At 51.3% G+C, this 16,858-nt stretch overlaps 1 protein-coding gene across 3 annotated transcripts in view; it reads left to right on the forward strand.

Moving 5' to 3' along the window:
- Positions 1 to 16,858, forward strand: part of LOC119963106 (coiled-coil domain-containing protein 158-like) — a 336,026-nt gene that overhangs the window by 165,824 nt on the left and 153,344 nt on the right. For all 3 annotated transcript variants that reach the window (XM_038791706.1, XM_038791705.1, XM_038791704.1), the window contains exon 9: positions 2,638 to 2,748. In XM_038791706.1, the coding sequence (XP_038647634.1) occupies positions 2,638 to 2,748 (111 nt within the window). The remainder of the gene's footprint in view (positions 1 to 2,637; positions 2,749 to 16,858) is intronic.

A 16,858-nucleotide genomic window follows, 5' to 3' on the forward strand; every position in this document is an offset into this window, starting at 1 on the left:
CCCGCCGGCTCCCTTCCCCCGACTATTCTTCCTCTTGTACGTTGGCCACAAACAGGTCCCGGAACAATTGCATGAATGGCTCCCACGTTCTGTGGAAGCCGTCGTCCGACCCTCGGATGGCGAATTTGATTTTCTCCATTTGGAGAGAATCCGAGAGGTCGGACAGCCAGTCTGCAGCTCTGGGTGGTGCTGTTGACCGCCAGCCAAACAGGATTCTACGGCGGGCGATCAGGGAGGCAAAGGCAAGGGCGTCCGCCCTCCTCCCCAGGAATAGATCTGGCTGGTCTGAAACCCCGAAGACCGCCACTATCGGGCATGGCTCCACCCTCACCCCCACCACTTTGGACATAGCCTCGAAGAAGGCTGTCCAGTACTCCACAAGTCTGGGGTGGAGTTGCTTTATTAATTATAGATGACATCAAGGCTGTATTAAGAAATGATATTGGCACTAAGGGCCAAAATGTTGAATCGATCTGGATGGAAATAAAAAAACAAGGGGAAAAAACTCCTTGGTGGGAGTAATTTACAGGCCCCGAGCAATACTTCCAAAGTGGGGCATTGTGTAAACCAAGGAATAATGAGGGCTTGTGAGAAGGGCACAACGGTAATCATGGGTGATTTTGACATGCATATTGACTGGATTAATCAAATTGGCAAGGGTAGCCTCGAGGGAGGTTTCATAGAGTGCATGAAGGATTGTTTCTCAGAGCAATATGTTATGGAGCCAACCAGGGAGCAGACTATTTTAGATTAAGTATTATGTAACGAAGAAGAGTTGATACTTGTCTTGTCAATACGGATCCTCTTTGAAGGAGTGATCACAGCATGCCAGAATTTCAAAATCAAATTGAGTGAGAGAAGACAGAGTGCTGTACTCGAGTTTTAATGCTGGGCAGTGGTAATTATACAGGCCTGAGGAAGGAGTTGGCCCAAGTAGACTGGGCACAAATAATTGAGGGTAGTACAGTTAAGGAACAATAGTAGATATTCAGGGAGGTATTAAATACTTCTCAATTAAATTATATTCCTGAGAGGAAGAGGAAATGTAAAAGGGAGAAAAATATTCCGTGGCTAAACAAGGAAGTTAAGAAGAACATAAAAGGCAAAAAAGGGCATACCATACTGCAAAAGCTAGTGGCAAGATGGATGATTGAGAGAACTTTAAGGTTCAGAAAAAGGCTATTAAAAATAAAATCAAAAGAGCTACAAAGGGAAACTATCAGAAAACATAAACACTGATACCAAAAGCTTCTACAAGTATTAAAAGAAGAAGAGAATAGCTAAAGTAACTGTTGGCCCTTTAGAGGACGATACTGGTGAGGTAATAATGGGAACACTGAGATAGCGGAGGCACTGAACCAATATTTTTCCTGTCTTCACAGTAGAGGATGATAATTTTCAACAACCGCAGTTAATGCAGTGGAACTTGGTGTAATAGCCATCACTCAGGAGGCCGTATTGAATAAACTAATGGGTTAAAGGCAGATCAGTCTCCGGACCTGATGGCCTGCACCCTAGGGTATTAAGGGAGGTGGTAACAGAGATAGTGGTTGCATTGGTTATGATATTTCAGAATTCCCTAGATTCTGGAAGAGTCCTGGTAGATTGGAAACACGCTAATGTGACGCCCCTATTCAAAAAGAGAGAGACGCCAAAAAGTAGGCAACTATAGGCCAGTTAGCTTGATCTCTGGTGGGGAAGTTGCTGGAATCAATCATTAAGGAGGAGATGACTGAACATTTGGAAAGACAAAGCTCAAATCATCATTGTCAGCATGATTTTATGAAGGGTATGCCTGCTTGACAAACTTGCTTTAGTTCTTCGAGGACGTAACCAAAATGGTGGATAATGGGGAACCTGTGGATGTGGTATATTTAGACTTCCACAAAGCATTTGACAAGGTGCCACATAAATGACTGATCCAGAAGGTGAGATCGCAAGGGACTGTGGGTGGAGCTCAGCCCATCGGGGCCTGGAGAATTGCCCGGGGGTGGGGGTGTTGCTGCTACCAACGTCCCCTGACTTGCGTGGCGTGATCCCCGCCCGGAAACCGGCGGCGGAGAATTCGACAGCCGGCGTCAGAGCAGCGTGGCGGGATTCACGCCGCCGCCCCCCCCCCCCCCCCCCCCCCCCCCCGGCGATTCTCCGACCCGGGGGGAGGTCGTAGAATCCCGCCCAATATATCTGACAACTAAATTAAGGCTTTTGCTTGCAACCATTTATAATCCAATCCCCACCAATCATAATGTTGGACTGACTCTACTCTTTCTCACTGATTCCTCTTCCGAGTTTGAAATCCAGGCTTGAATTGACTAATCGACACCCAGATTTTCTCTTCTGACCCCTATTGAGAAGGAAATCTTAGTGCCCCCCCTCGAAAAATCATGAAAATCCAAGTCCTGTGGAGAGGTATCATGGGTGATCCACTTGTATTTAAAAAAAAATAGTAGATAAAAATGAGAAAAACTAAAAATCAGTGTTCTTCATTGGTGTTCCTTTTGGAAAGGCAGCAATTCTGAGATCCACTCAAAGAATCTTTGCACAACTACTTTGTAAATGTATTTTTTGGGGCAACTTTTAAAACAAAAAGGTATTATGTGGTGAATTATAGGGTAACGACTAATCCTTCTTTCATAGAATAGAGCAGCTGAATCATGAACATGAACAAGAATTGTCAGCACTAACTGGAAAAGTAAACCGTTCTCGCAGCTTTGCCACAAGTTTCCAGAACCAAGTGGAGGCTATACAGTAAGTATAGGCTTTTGCCAAACAGACACAGGATGATACACAGGAAAATCAATTAGTGCATTGCGTCTTTCCATTTGTTTTGCAGAATTCATCCTGCATTATTGTCATTGTTTCGAATTTAGACGACTCTTTGAAGAGTTGCAAAACCATGCAAATCCCTTTCATGCTTGTTACTTGGATAGAATTAGAACTTGGTTATCAGGCAACAACTTTTGGATATATAGGTTAACAAGAATGTGAAATGTAACAGTCTAGCTCTGCATAAAAGATGCCAAATAAAGTGAATCCGGTCAGTTACAGAGCACCAATAATACATTTTAAGCAAATGAGAGAGGGAGTTTAAAAAGAATAAAAGATCATGGGCTGGATTTTCCGGTCACCGAAACCAAAATCGCATTCGGCCATCGGCCGGAGAATTCAAGTTTACGACAATATCCGGGGCCGCGCCACGTATTGACGGCCTCGGGACATTGCCTGAGGCCCGCCCCTGGTGCTCCAACCCGACCGGCTGAGTTCCCGACGGCGTGGGTCTCTCATGGTCTCACCCGTCGGGAACCCGGCGTGGCGGCTGCGGACTCAGTCCAGCGCCGCCACAGTCGTGGGAGGGCCGATCCGCAGGCAGGGGGAACATTATTCAGGGCTGGGGGCACTGTGTGGGGGTGGTACGGGGCGCGCAAGACGGCCGTAGGTGAGGACTATTTTGCAGGCCGGGTCTGCGAGCAACCTCTGCCATGAAGCACGGCGTAGCCGCTGCAGGCTGCCGCCATGCGCATGCGCAGCCACGGACTGGGCAATTCTCAGGGGCGTATCAACAGCTAGAGCCGGATGCTCTATGCTGCCGTCCTGCTAGCCCCCAGCAAAACGGGGAATCGGTGGCCATTTTTCCCAGGTTTACCTAGCGTGAAACTCCACCGTTCCCACACCGGCGTGGGGGTCATAGCCCCAGAATCAGAGAATGGGCAGAAGACAGGAGAGATTAATTTTTGGCAGAGTTTGACAATACATTTTAGTGCAGAGATGGCCGCACTTTGCAGGAAATGTGATTTTGCTCAGTATTCCCAAACCTGCACCATTTTCAATTGGGATTTTTTGAGGGTTGGGAATGTTGGTGTGCAAAACGCTCGTCTGTCCCCCGCTAAGGTTAAGTTTCCCATTTTAAATGGAGGGTGAGGATCGGATTACCTCCCGCACACCATTTTCATCTGCCTGTTAGCTCCCAGCAAACCCATTAAAAGCACAGCAGGTTTGAGAGTTTGTGAGGAAATGGAAAGCCTGTCGAGGAGTCTGGAACATTCTGAAATGTAAGTGTCAAATTTTTCACAGGTTCATTAGCCACTATTAGGTGCTGTATTGTTCACATACATTGTGGTTCTTTTTCCATGGAGAAAGCACCATAATGCATTAAAAAAGTTTCAAAATGTCCTGTCAACCTATCGAATCATATTTTCTCCTGTGAACTAAATGGCTGTTGCTGATTAAAACAAAAAGAATGTTTTTTATGCTTGAAAATGATCTAATAATAAGAACATAAGAAATAGGAGCAGGAGTAGGCCATCTGGCCCCTCGAGCCTGCTCCGCCATTCAATGAGATCATGGCTGATCTTTTGTGGACTCAGCTCCACTTTCCGGCCCGAACACCATAACCCTTAATCCCTTTATTCTTCAAAAAACTATCTATCTTTACCTTAAAAACATGTAATGAAGGAGCCTCAACTGCTTCACTGGGCAAGGAATTCCATAGATTCACAACCCTTTGGGTGAAGAAGTTCCTCCTAAACTCAGTTCTAAATCTATTTCCCCTTATTTTGAGGCTATGCCCCCTAGTTCTGCTGTCACCCGCCAGTGGAAACAACCTGCCCGCATCTATCCTATCTATTCCCTTCATAATTTTAAATGTTTCTATAAGATCCCCCCTCATCCTTCTAAATTCCAACGAGTACAGTCCCAGTCTACTCAACCTCTCCTCATAATCCAACCCCTTCAGCTCTGGGATTAACCTAGTGAATCTCCTCTGCACACCCTCCAGCGCCAGTACGTCCTTTCTCAAGTAAGGAGACCAAAACTGAACACAATACTCCAGGTGTGGCCGCACTAACACCTTATACAATTGCAACATAACCTCCCTAGTCTTAAACTCCATCCCTCTAGCAATGAAGGACAAAATTCCATTTGCCTTCTTAATCACCTGTTGCACTTGTAAACCAACCTTCTGTGAGTCATGCACTAGCACACCCAAGTCTCTCTGAACAGCGGCATGCTTTAATATTTTATCGTTTAAATAATAATCCCGTTTGCTGTTATTCCTACCAAAATGGATAACCTCACATTTGTCAACATTGTATTCCATCTGCCAGACCCGAGCCCATTCACTTAACCTATCCAAATCCCTCTGCAGACTTCCAGTATCCTCTGCACTTTTCGCTTTACCACTCATCTTAGTGTCATCTGCAAACTTGGACACATTGCCCTTGGTCCCCAACTCCAAATCATCAATGTAAATTGTGAACAATTGTGGGCCCAACACGGATCCCTGAGGGACACCACTAGCTACTGATTGCCAACCAGAGAAACACCCATTTATCCCAACTCTTTGCTTTCTATTAATTAACCAATCCTCTATCCATGCTACTACTTTACCCTTAATGCCATGCATCTTTATCTTATGCAGCAACCTTTTGTGTGGCACCTTGTCAAAGGCTTTCTGGAAATCCAGATATACCACATCCATCGGCTCCCCGTTATCTACTGCACTGGTAATGTCCTCAAAAAATTCCACTAAATTAGTTAGGCACGACCTGCCTTTTACGAACCCATGCTGCGTCTGCCCAATGGGACAATTTCTATCCAGATGCCTCGCAATTTCTTCCTTGATGATAGATTCCAGCATCTTCCCTATTACCGAAGTTAAACTCACTGGCCTATAATTTCCTGCTTTCTGCCTACCTCCTTTTTTAAACAGTGGTGTCACGTTTGCTAATTTCCAATCCACCGGGACCACCCCAGAGTCTAGTGAATTTCGGTAAATTATCACTAGTGCATCTGCAATTTCCCTAGCCATCTCTTTTAGCACTCTGGGATGCATTCCATCAGGGCCAGGAGACTTGTCTACCTTTAGCCCCATTAGCTTGCCCATCACTCCCTCCTTAGTGATAACAATCGTCTCAAGGTCCTCACCTGTCATAGCCTCATTTCTATCAGTCACTGGCATGTTATTTGTGTCTTCCACTGTGAAGACCGACCCAAAAAACCTGTTCAGTTCCTCAGCCATTTCCTCATTTCCCATTATTAAAACTCCCTTCTCATCCTCTAAAGGACCAATATTTACCTTAGCCACTCTTTTTTGTCTTATATATTTGTAAAACCTTTTACTGTCTGTTTTTATATTCTGAGCAAGTTTACTCTCATACTCTATCTTACTCTTCTTTATAGCTTTTTTAGTAGCTTTCTGTTGCCCCCTAAAGATTTCCCAGTCCTCTAATCTCCCAGCAATCTTTGCCACTTTATATGCTTTTTCCTTCAATTTGATACTCTCCCTTATTTCCTTAGATATCCACGGTCGATTTTCCCTCTTTCTTCCGTCCTTCCTTTTTGTTGGTATAAACCTTTGCTGAGCACTGTGAAAAATCGCTTGGAAGGTTCTCCACTGCTCCTCAACTGTTCCACCATAAAGTCTTAGCTCCCAGTCTACCTTAGCTAGTTCTTCTCTCATCCCCTTGTAATCTCCCTTGTTTAAACACAAAACACTAGTATTTGATTTTACTTTCTCACCCTCCATCTGTATTTTAAATTCCACCATATTGTGATCGCTCCTTCCGAGAGGATCTCTAACTATGAGATCATGAATCAATCCTGTCTCATTACACAGGACAAGATCCAGGACCGCTTGTTCCCTCGTAGGTTCCATCACATACTGTTCTAGGAAACTATCGCGGATACATTCTATAAACTCCTCCTCAGGGTTGCCCTGACCGACCTGGTTAAACCAATCGACATGTAGATTAAAATCCCCCATGATAACTGCTGTACCATTTCTACATGCATCAGTTATTTCTTTGTTTATTGCCTGCCCCACCATCTCGTTACTATTTGGTGGCCGATAGACTACTCCTATCAGTGACTTTTTTGCCTTACTATTCCTGATTTCCACCCAAATGGATTCAACCTTATCCTCCATAGCACCGATGTCATCCCTTACTATTGCCCGGATGTCATCCTTAAATAACAGAGCAACACCACCTCCCTTACCATCCACTCTGTCCTTCCGAATAGTTTGATACCACTCTGTCCTTCCGAATAGTTTGATAATCTGCTTCCTTAAATTGATTGATGAGTAGCTACTTTGAAATTGAAGTGAACATATGGGCTGGAATCCTCTGTTCCCCGACGCCGATTTTTTAATCGCCGATCGGGCGGAGAATCCCTTTTGAAGCCTGTTTGGCACAGGTTTTGTATGCTCTGCCCCCTCCAAAATGGCATTGGGACGGCCTTAGCGTGTCTCCTGAAGGCCCTCCCCCACTGCTCTGCCCCCGATGAGCAGGTTCTGCCTTCCAGATCTATTCTCTTGCTCCTCTACCTTTGCCCTTAGCGACTTGCAACGGTCCCCTGGAGCCCCACCTTCGCCTCCGATGCCACCACCCGATCACTATGGTCAGACATCGCCCTCTCCATCTCCCGGATCTGCGACCCCTGTGCCTCCATACACTTCTCAACTCTCTCCATCCAGCCTTTCAGGAGTGCAACCGCTTCTTTGATGGCCTTCGATTGGTCTTCCTGCATCTCTTTTTGGATTCTCTGCTGGCGGGGTTCTCTGTTGCACCGGCAGCGCACCCACGCCTGGGGATTTCCCGACGGCGTGGGTCTGCTCACAATGGGAAACTGAATTGGCTGGCTGGTGAGACGGAGAATCCCGCTGCCAGCGGGGAAGGGCCACATCAGTTTTCTAGAATTGAGAATCCGGGCCTGTAACTATTTGAGATTAAGCATTGATCCCGGTGGCAACCCAGCAGTTACAATTTGCTGACCAGAAAATTTCCCAATTGTCCCAACTCAGTTTCCTGTTGGCTAGCCAATCCTTTAACCATGGAAATATAACACAAATATAACCCAACCCCATGAGATCTTGAGCGCGATTCAGCGGCCTCTTCGCGCCTGACTTGATTTCAGAACAAGGCCGTTGAATCTCATGGGAGTCCTCTCACAAGATTCAAGACACTCGAAATGTATCGCAAAGTTCACTGGAATCTCACGGCGCATCGCAACCTGTTCTCGCTCTCGCTGGCCGAGATCCAGGTGTGAATATTTAAATGAACCATTAGGCCAATTCACCTGGGGCCCAGATTTCACTGGCCCCGCCAGCAAGGGCTCAACTGGGTGCCATTTAGTACAAGGTCACAAAGTTGTGAACCAGGCCTAATGGCACCTCGGGCGGGGCGGGGGGTGGGGGGGGGGGAGAGGTGGGGGGTGGTTCTTGCTGGAAAGTTGGTCAGGCACTGGTCAGGTTGGCATGCTGGTCAACTCCACCTCCACATGCGCAAGACTCAACCTAAGGCAACTGAAGGTGGTACATAGAGCCCACTTAACAAGCACCCGAATGAGTAGGTTCTTTCCGGAGGTGGAGGACAGATGCGAACGGTGCCAAGGAGGCCTAGCCAACCACGCCCACATGTTCTAGTCTTGCCCCAGACTTGCTGGGTACTGGACTCAGTGCAAGAGGGGGTAGCCAAAACACAGCTGAAAAGAAAGGGGAGCTGCAGAGAGGGAGGGGAGGAGGGAAGAGGGGGCAGGGAAGGAAGAAGGGTAAGGGGAGGAGAATTATAGAGGGGAGCCAGAGGGGAGGAAAGAGGAGGGAACACAAACTGGAAGGAGAACACTGGAAACGACAATGACCACAACAAACACAGCAGGGCAAAAGAGAGTGGAAAGTACAGGAGGAAGGAACGACAGATGGCCGATGCAGAGGCAAACGCACAAAAACGAAAATGAAAACCGACTAGGGGAATCAAGTAACATCAGGGGCACCACCCATGCGCCCCCCCCCCCCCCCCACCCAGGCGCCCCCCCGCCCCGCCCAGTTTTGTTTTGCCTGTTCTGTATGTATTTCTTTTTAAACAGAAAAGAAGGGGGAGAGAAAGCCCCTCCCCCCTTATGACATGTATAATGAAATTGTCTCTTCATTGTTTCTCTATATATACACTTCCCTATTTTAATTTTCCCACCCCTTGTTTTTTTTAGTTATGTAGTGTTTTTGTTATTTTTGGTTTCTCTGTGTGTACATCTGTAAATATACCATAAAACCCAATAAAAATATTCTTCAAAAAAAAGTTTGGCATGCTGGCACTCCCTCTGAAACCTTGGCACTGTCACCTGGGTAGGGTACCTGGGTGGCAGGGTCTGGGGGGGAGACTTGCCCATAAGAGGTGGGGTGAGGTGGGCTTGAGGACCCCCAAAAAAGCAAGCTGGTGAAGTGTCCCGGTGGGGCCGGTGAGAGGGGGGGGGGGGGGGATCGAAAGATCGGGGCTGTCATTAAAAATGGGACCCCAATTTGGGAGTCGTCTTCCTGGAAATGACTCAAAAACTGGCCTCGTCGGGCAGTTCTTCACTGAGGCCAACAAATTGGCACAGTGCCGTTGAATAGCAGGGTTGTTCTCGGCATTGCAGGCGTTGAGAACCACCCCACTAAACGGGCTGTTTAATGTCTGCTGAATCGAGGACTTCCGGTTGCGGCTATGCGGAACTAAGCCGCACGTTCGGCAGCTCCCGCTTTAAAAGGACTTGTGGGCTCTTTTAAGGGCCCCAAACGGCGCTGATTCGACGATTCCCGGTGGATAAAGGGGTCTGGAGCAAAACCCCCCCGGGATTTATGGTTCGGACTCGAAGTGGGGCGAGGAGAAAAACGGCAGCAGCTCCCCTGGAAAAGTGGGGGAAGGTGGACAAAATGGCGGCCGGTGGAGCCCCTGAGGAGTGGAGGCAGTGGGCTGAGGAGCAGCAGGCGGCCCTTCTGCGCTATTTCACGGAGCTGAAAGGGGAGTTGTTGGAATCCCTGAAGGTGACGACGAGTAAGCTGCTGGAGACCCAGACAACCCAGGGGGCAGCGATACTTGAGTTGCAGCAGCAAGCCTCTGAGCGCGAGGAGGAGGTTTCGTCCCTCGTGGGGAAGGTGGAGATACACGAGTCACTTCATAAAAAGTGGCAAGATCGGTTCGAGGAGATGGAGCTTCGGTCACGGAGGAAGAACCTGCGGATCCTGGGCCTCGAGGAGGGGCTGGAGGGGTCGGACCTGCCGGCCTATGTGGCCGTGATGTTGAACTCGCTGGGGGGGGGGGCAGGATCCTTCCATCTGCCCCTGGAGCTGGAGGGGGCCCATAGAGTGCTGGCCAGGCGGCCTAAGGCGAATGAACCCCCGCGGGCGGTGCTGGTGCGGTTCCATCGGTTCAGTGACCGGGAGTGTGTGCTGCGATGGGCCAAGAAGGTGAGGAGTAGTAAGTGGGAGAATTCGGTAGTGCGTATCTACCAGGACTGGAGTGCGGAGGTGGCCAAGCGGAGAGCCGGGTTTAACCGGACGAAGGCGGTGCTCCATGAAAAGCAGGTGAAGTTCGGCATGATGCCGCCTGCGCGCCTGTGGGTCACCTACAAGGACCGGCATCACTACTTTGAGTCCCCGGAGGAAGCGTGGGCCTTTGTGCAGGCTGAAAAGCTGGACTCGAACTAGAGATTGGGGGCTGTGGGAGTTTTTCTATTCTATTCATGTATCATTGTTTATGCTGTAGCGGGTTATTCTGTTTGTTTTGTTTTTTCTCTCGCTTTCGGACGATGTGGGTTATGGTTCTGTGTTCTAAGGGGGGTACTGGGGTTTGTGGTTGATCTGTGTCTTTGTTTGTACGGAGTTGGTGGTTGGGTTGGGACTGCGGTTTGGGAGCTGCGTTGGTGGGGTGGGACAGTGTGAAAGCGCAGGCTTTTCTCTGGTTTCCCACGCTGCGGGACGAGGGGGTGGAGCTGGTGGCGAGGGGTGTGGTTATTAGACCGGGTTTCCCGCGCTGAAGCGGTGCCCAGGAGATGGGGGGACCTCATATCGGGAGGGGGTTGGAGTTAGAGCGGGAGCTGCCGGGGTCAGCAGAAGTCAGCTGGCTCACGTGAGTACAGTGGAGGGAGAGTCGCGGCTAGGAGGGGTCCTAGCCTGGTAGGGGGGGGATACCAGGTTGCTGCTGGATTGGCCAGGGAGGAGTTCGGGGGGGGCGTCGGGGTGAGGTTCTATCGCCGTGGGAAACGGGCCGAATGGGTGATGGCCAGGGGCGAGCAGTCGATGGGTTATGGCTAGTCGAGGGGGGCGGGGTGCCCCCGATCCGGCTGATTACGTGGAACGTGAGGGGGTTGAATGGGCCGGTTAAGTGGGCCCGGGTGTTCTCGCATCTGAAGGGGCTGAAGGCGGACGTGGCCATGCTCCAGGAGACCCACCGAAAGGTGGCGGACCAGGTCCGTTTGAGGAAGGGGTGGGTGGGGCAGGTTTTCCACTCAGGGCTCGACTCGAAGAACCGGGGGGTGGCGATCCTGGTGGGGAAGAGGGTGGCGTTTGAAGCGTCTGAGGTTGTGGCTGATAGTGGCGGCAGATATGTGATGGTGAGCAGTAAGCTGCAGGGGGAGAGGGTGGTGTTGGTTAATGTGTACGTCCCAAATTGGGATGATGCTGGTTTCATGAGGTGTATGTTGGGCCGCATTCCTGGCCTGGAGGTGGGGGGCTTGATCATGGGGGGGGACTTCAATACGGTGCTGGATCCCCTACTGGATCGTTCTAGTTCAAGGACAGGCAGGAGGCCAGCGGCGGCCAAGGTATTGAGGGGGTTTATGGACCAGATGGGAGGAGTGGATCCCTGGAGGTTCGGGAGGCCAAGGGCTCGGGAGTACTCTTTTTTTATCCCACGTGCACAGGGTTTATTCCCATATTGATTTCTTTGTCCTGAGTAGGGGACTGGTCCCGAGGGTGGAGGAGGCCGAATATTCGGCTATAGCGATTTCGGACCATGCTCCGCATTGGGTGGATCTGGAGGTGGGGGAGCTTTGGCGTCTGGACGTGGGGTTGTTGGCTGATGAGGACGTGTGTAGGAGGGTTCGGGGATGTATCGAGAGGTACCTCGAGGTCAATGATACTGGGGAGGTCCAGGTGGGGATGGTGTGGGAGGCTCTGAAGGCAGTGATTAGTGGGGAGCTGATCTCCATCCGAGCCCATACGGAGAGGAGGGAGAGGGAGAGACTGGTGGAGGAGCTATTGAGTGTAGATAGGAGGTACGCGGAGCCCCAGGAGGAGGGATTGCTGGGGGAACGGCGTAGCTTGCAGGCCAAGTTTGATTTATTGACCACCAGAAAGGCGGAGACACAGTGGAGGAAGGCGCAGGGAGCAGTCTATGAGTATGGAGAGAAGGCGAGCAGGATGCTGGCGCACCAGCTGCGTAAGCGGGACGCGGCTAGAGAGATTGGTGGAGTGAAGGATAGAGATGGGAATGTGGTGCGGCATGGGGCATAGGTCAATGAGGTCTTTAGGGACTTCTATAGGGAACTGTACCGGTCGGAGCCGCCAGCGGTGGGAGGGGGAATGGAGAATTTTTTGGACAGGCTGCGATTTCCAAGGGTGCAGGAGGAGCAGGTGGAGGGACTGGGGGCGCCGATCGAGTTGGAGGAGCTGGTCAGTGGGATTGGCCACATGCAGTCGGGGAAGGCCCCGGGACCGGATGGGTTCCCGGTTGAATTTTATAAGAAATATGCGGACCTGCTGGGCCCCCTGTTGGTCAGGACCTTTAACGAGGCATGGGAGGGGGGTGTTCTGCCCACGACGATGTCTCGGGCAATAATCTCCCTGATCCTGAAGTGTGATAAGGACCCCTTGCAGTGCAGTTCATACAGGCCGATTTCACTGCTGAATGTAGACGCCAAGTTGCTGGCGAAGATCTTGGCCACTAGAATAGAGGACTGTGTGCCGGGGGTGATACATGAAGATCAGACGGGTTTTGTGAAGGGGAGGCAGCTGAACACTAATGTGCGAAGGCTGTTAAATGTGATAATGATGCCGGCAGCAGAAGGAGAGGCGGAGATTGTGGTGGCATTGGATGCGGAGAAGGCCTTTGACAGGGTTGAGTGGGGGTACTTGTGGGAGGTGTTGGAGAGGTTCGGGTTTGGGGTGGGGTTTATTAAATGGGTGAGGTTGCTGTACGAGGCCCCGATGGCGAGTGTAGCGACAAATGGGAGGAGGTCCGAGTACTTCAGGCTCCACCGTGGGACGAGGCAGGGGTGCCCCCTGTCCCCCTTGCTTTTTGCGCTGGCAATAGAGCCTCTTGCCATGGCTCTCAGGGAGTCGAGGAGGTGGAGGGGTTTGGTGCGAGGTGGGGAGGAGCACCGAGTGTCGCTGTGTGCGGACGACTTGTTGTATGTAGCAGACCCGGTGGGGGGAATGCCGGAGGTGATGGAGATTCTTGCTGAGTTCGGGAGTTTCTCGGGATATAAATTGAACCTGGGCAAGAGTGAGCTGTTTGTCGTACACCCGGGAGATCAGGAGGAGGGGATTGGTAGGCTCCCGCTAAAGAGGGCAGTGGGAGTTTTAGGTACCTGGGGGTTCAGGTGGATAGGAGCTGGAGGACTCTGCACAAGCTCAATTTTACTAGGTTGGTGGAGCAGATGGAGGAGGAATTTAAAAGGTGGGACATGCTGCCGTTGTCGTTGGCGGGTAGAGTACAGTCCGTTAAAATGACGGTGCTCCCGAGGTTTTTGTTTTTGTTTCAGTGCCTCCCCATTTTCGTTCCGAGGGCCTTTTTTAGGAGGGTGAACAGCAGCATTCTGGAATTTGTTTGGGCGCATGGGACTCCGAGGGTAAGGAGGGTCTTTTTGGAGCGGGGCAGGGATAGAGGGGGGCTGGCGCTGCCCAACCTCTCTGGGTACTATTGGGCGGCTAATGTCTCGATCGTACGCAAGTGGGTAATGGAGGGGGGGGGGGCAGCATGGAAAAGGATGGAGATGGCGTCCTGCGGAGGCACGAGCCTGAAGGCACTGGTAACGGCTCCATTGCCGCTCCCTCCAACGAGGTACACCACGAGCCCGGTGGTGGCAGCCACCCTAAAAATTTGGGGGCAGTGGAGGCGACACGGGGGGAAGTGGGGGGCTCGGTGGAGGCTCCGCTGCGGGGGAACCACCGGTTTGTCCCAGGGAACATGGATGGTGGGTTCCTGTGGTGGCACAGGGCGGGCATAAGGAAGTTGGGAGACCTGTTCATTGACGGGAGGTTTGTGAGCCTGGGTGAGCTGGAGGAGAAGTTTGACCTCCCCCGGGGAATATGTTCAGGTACCTTCAGGTCAAGGCGTTTGCTAGGCGACAGGTGGAGGGGTTCCCTTTGCTGCCCCCGCGGAGGGTAAGGGATAGGGTGCTTTCGGGGGTGTGGGTCGGGGATGGGAAGGTGTCTGACATCTACCAGGTGATGCAGGAGGTAGAGGAGGCGTCGGTAGAGGAGATGAAGGCTAAGTGGGAGGTGGAGCTGGGGGAGCAGATTGAGGAGGGGACATTGTCGGACGCCCTGGAGAGGGTGAACTCCTCCTCTTCATGTGCGAGGCTTAGTCTCATCCAGTTCAAGGTGCTACACCGGGCCCACATGTCCGGATCTAGGATGAGTAGGTTCTTTGGGGGCGAAGACAGGTGCGTCAGGTGTTCGGGGAGTCCAGCGAACTATGCCCATATGTTCTGGGCATGTCCGGCACTGGAGGAGTTCTGGAAGGGGGTGGCGGGGATGGTGTCGAGGGTGGTGGGATCCAGGGTCAAGCCAGGCTGGGGACTCGCGATATTTGGGGTTGGGGTGGAGCTGGGAGTGCAGGAGGCGAAAGAGGCCGATGTCTTGGCCTTTGCGTCCCTAGTAGCCCGGCGGAGGATCTTGCTGCAATGGAAAGATGCGAGACCTCCGAGCGTGAAGACCTGGATTAATGACATGGCAGGACTCATTAAGTTGGAGAGGGTCAAGTTCGCCCTGAGGGGGTCGGTACAAGGGTTCTTTAGGAGGTGGCAGCCTTTCCTGGACTTTCTGGCTCAACGATAAGGTACTAGGTCAGCAGCAGCAGCAACCCGGGGGGGAAGGGGGGGGGAAGGGAGGGGGGGGGAGAAAAGGGGGAAAAAGAGGGGGGGAAAGGGGGAAGGGGGGGTTTAGGGGGATAGTGTTTAAGTTAATTTGCTTATTGTTAATTTATTCTGTTGTTTATTGGGGTTGGGGGGGGTGTTTGTTATATGCGTTGTTACGGGTGCCGGGGGGTGTTTATTATTATTATTGTTATTGTTATTATTGTTTTGTTGATATATATTTTTCAAAAAATTCCAATAAAAAATTTTTTTTTTTTTAAATGTCTGCTGAATCGTGCCCCATGTGGTAGTCGGTATTAGGGGCATTACGGTACTGAGGTTGGAGGTACCCGACACTGTAAGGCCATTGATGTTGAAGGTACCTGATACTATAAGACCATCGCAGGCCACGTGCGGCCCATGGGCGCTGCTATCTTGTTCCCCAGGGACCACGTGCGATACATGGGCACCGCCATTATTCTCACCCCCAGCCATATGCGACCTGCGGGTGCCGCCATCTTGGCTGGAGTCTCAGGATCCCGATTCGGATGACGGCACACCACCCGAGGAAACTCAGCTTCTGCCACGACTCGCCTCGGTGCCTCTGGACCAGTCTCAGCCCCGAACTCTTTCAACCGCCACGACGACTGTGCTCATCAATGGAGACAACATCCTGCCTGATCAACTCCAGGGGCACAGAGAGCTTCATACACCCCAACACGGTAAGGCGCTGCAACCTCCCCATACACCCAGTTAATCAAAGAATCTCCCTGGCTTCCGGGTCTCACTCTCTCGAGATCAAGGGGTATGCATAGCCACCCTCACAGTCCAGGGAAGAGAATTTAAGAATTTCCGACTTTACGTCCTCCCTCACCTCTGCGCTGCCACGCTCCTGGGATTGGACTTCCAATGCAACCTCCAGAGCTTAACCTTTAAATTCGGCGGCCCTATACCCCCCCACTGTCTACAGCCTCGCGACCCTCAAGGTCGACCCGCCTTCCCTTTTTGCAAATCTCACCCCTGATTGCAAACCTGTCGCCACCAGAAGCAGACAGTACAGTACCCAGGACCGGACCTTCATTAGGTCGGAAGTCCAGCGGTGACTGAAGGAAGGTATTATCGAGGCTAGCAACAGCCCCTGGAGAGCTCAGGTAGTGGTTGTAAGGACCGGGGCGAAGAACAGGGTGGTCATTGATTATAGCCAGACCATCAACAGGTATACGCAGCTCGACACGTCCCCTCTCGCCCGCATATCTGATTTGGTCAATTAGATTGCACAATACAAGGTCGTTTCCACGGTGGACTTCAAATCCGCCTACCACCAGCTCCCCATTTGCCCGGACGACCGCAAATACACTGCATTTAAAGCAGATGGGCGGCTCTACACTTCCGAAGGGTTCCCTTCGGTGTCACAAATGGGGTCTTGGTCTTCCAACGGGAGATGGACCGAATGGTTGACCGGTACGGTTTGTGCAATGTAGTGCACAATGGAATCATAAGACCCGACCCCGAACGCATGCGCCGGCTCATGGAGTTTCCCCCTCCCACACTGATCCAAGGCCTTGAAACGTTGCTTGGGGTTTTTTTCATATTATGCCCAGTGGGTCCCCAATTATGCGGACAAGGTCCGCCCACTAATCCAATCCACGGTTTTCCCCCTGTCGGCAGAGGCCGCCAGGCCTTCAGTCACATCAAAGCAGACATCGCAAAGGCCACGCTGCACGCAATCGATGAATCCCTTCCCTTCCAAGTCGAGAGCGACGCTTCCGACGTAGCTCTGGCGGCAACCCTCAACCAAGTGGGCAGGCCCGTGGCCTTCTTCTCACGCACTCTCCATGCTTCAGAAATCCGTCATTCCTCCGTTGAAAAGGAGGCCCAGGCCAAAGTAGAAGCTGTGTGGCATTGGAGGCATTACCTGGCCGGCAGGAGATTCACGCTCCTCACCGACCAACGGTTGGTAGCTTTAATGTTCGATAATGCACAGCGGGGCAAGATAAAGAAAGATAAGATCTTACGGTGGAGGATCGAGCTC

Source organism: Scyliorhinus canicula, chromosome 3, assembly GCF_902713615.1.
Source record: "Scyliorhinus canicula chromosome 3, sScyCan1.1, whole genome shotgun sequence".
In the NCBI taxonomy this organism is placed as follows: domain Eukaryota; kingdom Metazoa; phylum Chordata; class Chondrichthyes; order Carcharhiniformes; family Scyliorhinidae; genus Scyliorhinus; species Scyliorhinus canicula.